The sequence below is a fragment of the Leuresthes tenuis genome, unplaced genomic scaffold (assembly GCF_036924035.1).
Source record: "Leuresthes tenuis unplaced genomic scaffold, fLeuTen1.0.hap1 SCAF_11, whole genome shotgun sequence".
Lineage (NCBI taxonomy): Eukaryota > Metazoa > Chordata > Actinopteri > Atheriniformes > Atherinopsidae > Leuresthes > Leuresthes tenuis.
Window position 1 is genome coordinate 17,157,370 of NW_027325365.1, and position 10,535 is coordinate 17,167,904.

General features: G+C 39.1%; 1 protein-coding gene across 2 annotated transcripts in view; it reads right to left on the reverse strand.

Moving 5' to 3' along the window:
• Positions 1–7,565: 7,565 nt before the first annotated feature.
• The window catches only part of arl3l1 (ADP ribosylation factor like GTPase 3, like 1), a 79,479-nt gene continuing 76,509 nt past the window's right edge, over positions 7,566–10,535 (reverse strand). For both annotated transcript variants that reach the window (XM_072395840.1, XM_072395839.1), the window contains 5 exons: positions 10,513–10,535; positions 9,287–9,403; positions 8,917–8,967; positions 7,923–8,108; positions 7,566–7,705 (listed from right to left, as the gene is read on the reverse strand). The exon at positions 10,513–10,535 is cut by the window's right edge and continues 121 nt beyond it. In XM_072395840.1, the coding sequence (XP_072251941.1) occupies positions 7,658–7,705; positions 7,923–8,108; positions 8,917–8,967; positions 9,287–9,403; positions 10,513–10,535 (425 nt within the window). In that variant the 3' untranslated portion in view covers positions 7,566–7,657. The remainder of the gene's footprint in view (positions 7,706–7,922; positions 8,109–8,916; positions 8,968–9,286; positions 9,404–10,512) is intronic.

The window sequence follows — 10,535 nt, forward strand, 5'->3', positions numbered from 1 at the left end:
TTACTCATATTTTTAAATATACGGAATCCTCCCTCATATGGTTCACTTTAATTGGCCCTAATTAACTTTAGCAGAAAGTAAGATCAAATACATCACAGGGGAGAAGGCAGTAGCTGTCAGAAAAGCATGATATAGCTGCACGAGGGAGTTAGGAATTCTATAATGAGATCTAATTTGAAACTTTAAGTCATGCATGGACTGTAGCAGCCAAAATGATGAAAGTGTCCAAAAAAAAATCCAAAGTTTTTATCTTACATTAACAGAGGATAAAGTGAGCCTTTTTTTTTTCTCTTGAACTCTTTCGAATTGTTACTGAGCACCCAAACACATGCACATGTCCATCTAATATCCTCTGCATTCAAACATGAAGCGACTTTCTTGCAGTGTCTATGAAGCGTTTTTCTTGTCGGTGCAAAGATATATACACACAAATGATGTCCCATTATTCCCTGACATCTTCCTCTGTGTATGTGTGTGTCTGCTGATCAACCCTCCCTTCACTTCTCTCACAGGATCTCTGTGAGTGATGTAGTGGAATTTACTTGCAGGCTCATCCCTCCCACACAGGTGCTGTTTATGCCCAGCACCATGCACACATTGTTGGACACGCTCAGTGAGAAGCACAGCATCTTTGAGTTTTCTGTGCATCTTTCCAATATGTAATACACCTAATATATGCAGGCTCTGCTGGGTAAGAGTGGCAGTCACTGCGCTTTCCAGGTTGAGACCATTGGAGATGCATTCAGGGTGGTTTCAGCTTTCAGGTTTCAACTCTGGAGAAGACTAAGTGTCACACCCATGACAGCTGAGATATAATGCCTCATCGGCTCATCAAAGGGCCATAAACAAGAGATATAGGTATATATACATATATATCTCATTCGGGTGATGCAAATTCAGCTCAGCAGCGACACCTACGAGCACCTTAAGCAGCTACATCTTCAGAGGAAGGGGATCATTACCGTCAAGGCCAAGGATCAAAACTGTCAGCATAGCAGCACTGCATTTGCTACATTGCATGAACATATGATCAGTCATCAGCTAAAACATATGGGACTAGATGCATGTCATGTGCACTCTATACAGTGTCTGCATGAGACCAAAACTGAGGCTTCAGTTTGTGAAGATGAAAGTTTGTCCCAGTTTTTATTATCTGCAATCAGTCAGGATAAATACTTATTGAATTTCAAAAGTTTAAAGAATAAAAACTCACAATGTTTTGGCTCTAGGGAGTCAGTACACTTAGTATTCATGGCTGGCAATTGCAATTTGATTGCTGATTTGTTGCTTTATCGTCAGGCCTGACTTTGTAGCTGTACGTTCAGTGATAATGCCAGCAGAGTAACTCCCGAAGGTTTCTGAGGTGGCTGATTACAGGTGCCAATCTCAACAAAGCCAGAGTGATTCATTTGTCATCAGGGAATTGAAAATCCTTTCATTTGACTTCCATTTGAAATATTGTGCCTCTGAGCTTGTGTCAATGAATATTTTTGCTACCTCTGTGTTGGGTCTCTTTATACAAAAACCCAAAAACTCTCTTCTGTCTTTTTTACTAGGCCTTTAACATTCACCTTTTTTAGCTGAATGTTAAAATTGACTTTTTTTTTTTAAAGGAAGAATGGACAATGCTAGGAATGGTCTGATAAACTGATAAAGCTACCATCTCAGGCCCTGAGGTCACAGCACATGGGGAGGGATCTGTAAAGATTCCACTAAGACGTGTGAATGTTGTAGTGTTTCATTTGCTTCATAGTCACATTTGTCAGTCCTGATTCCTTTAGGCTCCCTCTGTCTCTGCCCCCAGGTCTTCCCACTGGTAGCAGGGGGGATGAGGATGAAATCAAGTCGATCTGCACGTATCATTGTAGAATTGAGAATTCTGGCCTTTTGCTGGAGGAGTACCAGGAGAGAACTGTTTATGAGGTGAAAAAGCATATCTGATCGTAGCGTTTTTAACATGTTCATATACCTCCTGACTTTGCTAGCCGTTAGTGTTCTTTCACACTCGCTGACTTGTTTGTAGGTTAGTAAAACTAACTTTTCTATCCCAAATCCCAGGCGAGAGACTCCATCAGGGAATCCTGTGGCTCCAACTGCTCTAAAAACTGCCATGTGTGCCGTTTTATAAACCATGTGACTGTGATGTCGCCCTAATGTTTGCTAGCTGATGATATTGCTAGTACTTTATATCTTCAACCTAAAATTCCCAAAAGTATAAAATGTCCAAATGTCACAAACCTAAATTTGTCTAACATCAGACCATTGAAAACACACAAGACTTTTAAAGTGACACATTTTAGTCCTTCATGAACGATATTAGTTTATCTTGAATTCATATAATTTGTAATGTAATTGTGTCTTTTCCTGATCATTGCATTCTGTTCTTAATTACATTTTATCCAACGTCCCAAATAATTGGGAATTGGGTGTGGACTTCTGTTTCCATGGCTCGCACAAGCATGCAGTTTTTGAACGTTACATTTGCTGTTCGGCTACTCCAAACTATCTCAGATGACATGTTTGTGCATAAACGAGACTTTAATGGCTGAAACGTGTGCTAAATTACTTATAAAACTCATCAGGGCTAACTGAGATCATTTCAATAGCTCATTAAAATCTCTGTTAACTTTACAAGTGAGCAGACACTTGAAACACAAAAATAATTTCCAAAACTTTACATCGCAGCTTTTATAGAAGTCATTTGACACTAATATTAGTGACAAAGAATGCTCAAACATGAATTTATTGAAGTTTCATTGTAAGAGACATCATATTTCACTCAGCATCACCTCACTCTGACTGTCCCTGCAGTGAGGATGAGGGCAACTTCCCCGGCAGAGGAAAAGTCTCTATGTGTCTCATCTGAGTGACAGAAAAACAGAAACTGTTTCACAACAGACTGCTCATCTGGAGATGAAAACGCAGTTCATCAGATCAGATCAGTGGTTGTTTGGGGATGTTTTGCTGCAGGAAGAGTTGGTGATCTTGATCCAACACGGACATCACTCCATCTTGGTGTGTCATGCTATACCTTCAAAAACGTGTCCTACATGTCCTGACTTTGTCACACAGAAAATGACCACACACACACACACACACACACCTCTAAGTTTCACAAAAACTGCTTGAAGAACAAAGAGAAGTATGGCACGCTGTCAGTCATGTCAGGACCAGCCCTGTCACCTGATCTGATAGAAATGCTTGAATCACACAGCCAACAGATACAATGCTGCTTTGGGAATATCCTCAAAAAACGAAAATGTCCTGGTGGCTATTTTGAAGAACCAAAGCATATTTGGAACATTGAATGTCATGTTAAATCATGTTTTTACCTTCAGAATTTTTCTTGACAGTAACATATGAATAGAATTTATTTAAACCAAATCTATGCTGCAAAACTTGACCATTTGCAGATGTATTCATGCTATTGACGGATACTGTATGTTTTAGTATTAAAAAGGGTTTGTTGCTGCTTGGCCTTGCGGGACGCGAGCTCCTTAAACTCCTGCACTGTTTGTTCTGCTGCACAATGTTGATGTGATGTCTTCTTCACTCTGACTCCTCTCTGTCGCTCTCCTCTCTATCCTTCATCTGGAATGCATCAACTTATTGTTCTGCATCAGTCAAAAACACAGCTGACGGCACGATGAAATAATTTGTCAGCTCAGCGAAAATAAATGGAGATGGCTGCTGAGCGCAGTGTGGATCTATTTGCTGTTGTTTTTCTTGATAGTCAGACATCTACATTCACTCACATATTTATATTTCCATACACTTTACACATTTTTATTGAATGTCACTCTCCTTGGATTCATCCTTTGGATGCATGTTTTTCTGCAGATTACCTAACTCTGATGTTGCAAAAAGAAAACAAAATTTACAAGACAATCTTTTGTGCCATTTTATTTCAGTTTAAAATACGTCGTAACTGTAGCTGTTGTGATTGCCTTGTTCTCCTTCGCTCCAGTCAGAAATCAATATCAAATCACATGGGAGTTAAACCATAACCATACATCACTTTTCCCGGTCTAATATGTCAAACACGTTCCCTACTGACTGGTTTTCAGATGAGCTGCACTTATAGGTAGCGTCCTCAGCATCTTGGCCACATCTGTTGGCTGTTTGTGGGTCTTTAAGCGATGAACCAATGGAGCAATGAAAACAAATGACCGACAAGAAAGCCAGCAGGAGCAGGAGGCACACAATGCAAAAAATGAGGACAGTCAGAATGGCGTTTAATTCCATGTACTGCTTCTCCTGTGGGAGAAGTGTGGTTGTGAGCCGGAGGTTGAGAGGCATTGGAGTGGCTTCGACAATGGTTGGCAACAGAGTCTTCACTGAGGCCAGGTGGGTGACTGCTGGCATGATGGATGGGTGTGTTTCCTCGTCAAGATGTGGCCGCGTCAAGATAATTTAGTTGCCTCCTGAGGAAGAAAAACATCTTTTATCTTTTTGTTCACAATAATACATTATAAATGCCCAATATTAAAACACCATTCAAATGGTTTTTAAAAGCAAAATAATGTTTTTGTGGTGAATTTTAGCATAAAACAATGGTTTTGAGTCATCAAAATCAGATGTTCAATACTAGGCCTGTCAAACACACAAATAGCATATTTTCATGCTGTGTATCTCATAGAATGAGCTTAATTTTCTTTGTTTTTTGTCCTTACCTGCAGTGTATTGTTGCAGTATTTCTGTCCAGTCGCTGTGCAGGCTGTGCTGGCTGTCATGAGAAACAGACAAAGGCTTTCTTTTGGTAAGCAAAGCTTGGGGAAATGACAGAAATGGGGGGCAAGAGAGGGAGAGCTGGAAGGAAGAAGAAAAGTGGCTGGAGGACTGCGAATAACAGGCGGGGTTGCCATGGCAACAGTTGCTGAGGGGCCACCAGCACAGGAGTGACATCATATCACCTTAAGGTTGTGTTTTAGGCTCTACAAATGAAAATATATTGGATTTTCTTTCTTAAACCAGTGGGAGAGGAATCAGTTTGAAATGTGTATAGAAGTAAGCCTCAAAAGTGTGGGCCAATCAGCGGATTTATTTAAATGATTTAAGTCTATGATTTAGTGGAATATACTGGCAGGAATTAAATTATTTACCTAACCTGAGTTCTGATATGCCAGAAACATTTTATAGAGTTTAGAATGGGTCAAATCACTTGTTTGCAAATAGCAAATAGAGACCCCTTGGCAGCTATGAGGCTGGTCAAACCTTCCAGTACAGCCACCTGTTGGTCAGAAATGCAGGACTAAACACGCCGCTTGGTCTCTTTCTAACTATAATAAAGCCCCCTTCTCCACAAGGAATAATCGGTTGCGGCACCCCCTGCTGTTCTCCCTCAAACAAAGTTGAAGCCCAAAAATGGGACTTAGTCCAAATTTTAGTTGCCATAGAAATGACTTAATTATTCATCTAATATTCAGTAATTCAATCAACATTTAACAAAAAGCCCAAAAAGGATCTTTTTTTTTTTCTCAAAAGAACCCAAAAATATCAGACAAACAGGGAAAAGAATTAATTTGCATAATTTGATGTGGAAAAGAACATAGAATAAAGCCTGGCAGCTCATATGATTTTAGAGTGCTTTCAGGTGGTTAATTACAGCTCCAGACAATGGAAATAAGGGATCCGTTACGTCAAAATGCAGATAGTACAGAGTCAAAATGGAGCCTGAATGGAGGACTTAGCAAGTACCAAGGTCAGTTAAAAACGACAAACAGGAGAAAAATTATTCCAGGGATGTGTGGGCCTTAAAACCTGGAGGGTCTCTGATAGCTGCCGTCCCTGGAGAGATGGGCTGACCAAGGAAGAGCTTGAAATCAGTGATTTTAACAACCTTTTGCAGATCTCAAAACAGATTTTGAAGCAGGATTTTGCCTTCAAGTTGTTCACACAAAGTAGACCGTTTGCATTTCTGCTGGAGGCACAAACAGCAGACACAGCTGGATGTGAGATGTGTCACGTGGCAAATTGTCTCAGTGAAAAACGACGATTACAAACAGACAAGCTGCTGTCAGACAGGCAGCATGCAATGTAATAGTCCCAGAATTAACATAGAAAACGTTTGAGGAAAAGTGTCCCTGCTGAAAATGAGCCGGTCTCTCTTTCTCACTCTCTCTGTTACCTTGTTCTGCCATGCCTTATGTAAATCTAAACTCTCTTATTTGGAAGTCTTGCTGTTCAGTTTGTCTTTTTCTCACAATACAGTTGTGAGTAGCTCGTCATTGCCGAGAGGAAATGAAGCAAGATGACAGCTGAGCAGAGGCTGATCGGCTTGGTATTGTTACTCATGTCACTCAAGGAAGTATTCCTGTGTTTTCTGTCTGTTACACACAATTTTACCGTTACTCGACCTGTCTAATTTGTACATGCTGATCATGTGAATAGATCAGATTACAACCCCTAATCCAGAAATGTTGGAACGCATGTCTACAACGCAAATAAAAACATAAGTCAATGATATGAAAATCTCTAAACCAAAATTTTATTCACAATAAACATGTCATAGCTAATTAAGTTAATTGGCAACAGGTCAACCATAGGACTGGGTGTAAAAGAGCACAATAGATTTCTGGACCCTGAGGCAGACTTTCTTGAAAGAAAGGCATGATTCTGTGATGAAAATCATTGCATGAGCTCAGAAACATTTCCAGAAATCCTTCTGTGAACACAGTTCACCATGTCCTCCACAAATGCAGGGTAAAGCTCCATCATGCAAAGCAGAAGACATATGTGGACATGATACAGAAACACAGCTGTTTTCCTCTGGGCGAAAGCTAGTCTTAAAGGGAGTGAAGCAATGTTGAAAACTGTTTTGTGGTTAGACGATTAGAAATGTGAAATTCTTTTTGAAAATCACATACTCCAAACTGAAGAGGAGAGGTATGATCCAGTTTGTTATTGGTGCTCATTTTAAAAAGTCATCATCACTGATGGTATGGGGTTGAATGAGTAACTATGAACTGGCAGCTTGCACATCTGGAAAGACACCATCAGTGCTGAGCGGAGTATACAGGTTTCAGAACATACTCCCATCTCGACGACACCTTTTTTCATGAAAGAAAGTCTTGCATATTTTCAGCAAGACAATGATAAACCACGTACTACGTCAATTACAACAGCGTTGCTTCACCGCAGAAGAGTCTGGATGCTGAACTGGCTTGCAGACAGTCCAGAAGTTTCACCAATTGAAAATAATTAGTGCATCATGAAATGCTAAATATTGTGAAGGAAATATGACTTTATGAGATTTGCAAAGCATTGCACTCAGTTTTTATTTTTATTACATTTAATATTGTTTGGAACTGGATTTGCACATATGGTGGCATTTGAACTGAAAACAAGAAAACAGTAACGACTAATCTTTTTATTGTCAAAAATCTTGAAACACATACACATACGCGAAACACATAAAACTGATGTCTATGTAACTTGACAAGACTGCAATTGCATGGCTATTCACTTATCTTAGTTGCTTAAGAAAGTACATACATTCACCAGACAACGACGCTTGAGATAAAGGGAACACAAGCTTATATTTCGAGGACAAAAGAATTGAAACACATTTTTAAAATCCCTTATGTGGATCCTAAGGGACCCTTATGTCTCTTAGGTTCTTTGTTTAGCTCTGGTCACTCTTGTTTGGGATGATGTTTCACTTCTTTTTGTTCACAATTTTGTTGCAAATCCAGTTCATGCCATCCTGTTGGTAAAATAGAAGCAATAGTTTATATGTGTAGACATTCTGGCAATAGAAAGCAAAGCATCAAACAAAGCAAATGAAAGACCTTAAAGAAAAACAATTCAAGCTGATTTTCAGTACAATGCTGTACAGCATTAAAAGAGACAGACAGGCACCTTAATGTGGCTAATTAAGTTTGAGCTGCAGGGGATATAAATAAGTCAGTGTTTGGTCTGACCTGAACTCCCTCCCCAGACACAGCTGAGCAGGCCTGAATCTGCCACTCGCGGTCCCGGTACGTATGCAGGTTGAGTCCTTCAGCAATCTCGCTGGCCGGTGACGATGTGGCCAGATCCTGCTTATTAGCAAAGATGAGCACTGGAACGCCCTTTAAATTCTCCTCTTCAATCAGCTCGGACAGCTCCTGCACAAACACCTTGTGTTAGTTATCAACAAAACGGCATAACTCTACTACGAGGGGACACTTATGGTATAAAATTTGTGATTTAGGATCTTTAACGATGAGACAAACTTCCCAGACGATGACCAATGTAAAAAACAATTACATCTTGTATTTTATGTTTTCAGAAATGTTATATTACATTATAGAAATGAAGTATAATCTATCATCCCCTGATTTTGTGCAAATGTCCAGAAACGATTCTGAACGCTGTATAAAGCCAGGTTTAAAATTTCATAAGAGCCACTTAAGTCAAGAGATTGATTTTTAGATAGCTTTAACCAATCCATAAAATCAGAAAAACTCTTCTCCAACAGCCAGAAAGAAACTAAACTATATAGAATAAAACAAATAAAGAAATCTATAAATCAGACTGTGAATGATATATCAGGGACCCTTTCTGTAAAAGCCTGCAGAATAATGAACACTGATAAGTTTGATGTAAGAATTTTTTTTGTCCCATAGTATAAATGAGAAAACCCACTGTTTAACAGAGAAAACTGCTCCCCAGTTGATTATTTACATAAAGAAAATGCGTTTTTTAAATTGTTTTGCACTTTTGTTCACATCTCATGTTGAATTATTGAGGTATCATCTCATTAGGTTTGAGCTAATTTGCATATATGTATGTCCAATAAACAAACAAGTAGTAAAATAAAGCCTAAATGAGTGTTTTGGATGTTGCCTTTTTGCAAGTCTTAAAAGACAACGTGTTAAAGTGGCGAAAAACCCAGAATGCAGATGTACTGTCAGAATGTCTCTCTGATCTCACCAGTCCAGTTTCCTCAAACCGCTTCTTGTCGGCGCTGTCGATAACGTAAATCTGAAAGGCAAAACACATTACAGTGATATCACACCACACTTCACTGGAGGGTAAATTTGAAATGTCATCGATGAAAAGTTATTGGTCTCGACATTTTGCCATCTCCATATCAATTCACGAAGGATTCACGAAGGAGTCAAAATGTTAATCAGGAACAGAGAACAAAACTGACACATTCCTACAGAAATATCCCATAAATATAGGTTTTTACAAATACATCGTTTTAAAGAAAGTGCAATACTCTCCTGATCATTAAGCATCAACTCTTCAAATTCAGGAGAAATTCAAATACGAAAATGATTCAAATGAAACGACTCACCAAGAGGTCTGTGTTCTCCAGGTACTTTTTCCAGAAGGGCCTGATCTTCCTCTGTCCTCCAATGTCCCAAACATTGAGTTTCATGCCATGAGAAGCAACACTCTTAATGTTGAAGCCCTGAAGTAAACCACAAAGTGAAAAAAAATCACTAGCTTCATTTATAAAACTCTCTCAACACACCCGGGAGGCCTAATTAAGTCGGGTATTAAGTGGCAATGTGCTACAAAATTAATTTAGTTTAAAAAAACATGTTACATATCTGTGATAGAGCAACGTGTGCTTTAGGTAATTATGAGGACGTAGTCAGTGTGTTAATCCATGGCTGTTTTTCATAACACATCTCCTCTGTGTTTCAGAGAGCAAAGTTGTATAACAACTTTATCCTGAGGGGCAGCTGAGGAGCAAATCTGAGGATAAGACCAGAGGGATCAAGTGAAGTGTATGGACTAATGTGTCAAGTCTGATTTAGCCTTGTAGCAACAATTGCCACGTCGCACTAACCACAGCATCTTTGCCTGTTCAGCTGTCACACTTGTCCAGGAACTGGCAGTGCATCAATTATTCTCTTAGGGAAGTCAGACAAGGGCATTAGATAATGATATTAGAGACTGGATGATTACATCAGAGCGAGATGATTAAAAAGAATAAAAAAAGTACCTGCCACAATGCCAGGCTTTTCCAAGAAAAACTGTTGAGGGCTTGAATCATTTAATGGTGTGATCTGACATCCTCACAGTATTATATTATAGATAGTCTGATTTATATCATTGTTAAAGTGAGTATAGCCTTAGGCCAAGGATACCTGCCTATAAAGATAGAAAAAAAATTAACTAAGAAATTCAGGGTTTACGAATCATAATATAATTGAACATAAAATATAACGAAAAATGAAATCAGTAAAAAAGTATGAAAATTAAATGGAAAAGTAAATAAATAAACTGGGGTTCGCAGTATCATTAAACTGAATTCAGTAAAAGTGTCATTCAAATGAAAGAATTCCCTGAAAATAAAAAGGATTGCTACTGCAACTGTGCACAACATACAAACCTGCTTCTTATCAAAAGAATTTGTTGTGTTCCTGGCATATTTAGCTAAAATACACTTATCAACGTCCTTGAGTCCTTCCGTTCCTCATGTGAGAGTAACACAAAACCATAATCTGGCATCGTGTCACGCAGCATGGTTGCCTCCCTGGACACGTCCTTATTTTTTCAGCTTCCTCTTACCTGTGTCGGTGTGATGGTGTTGA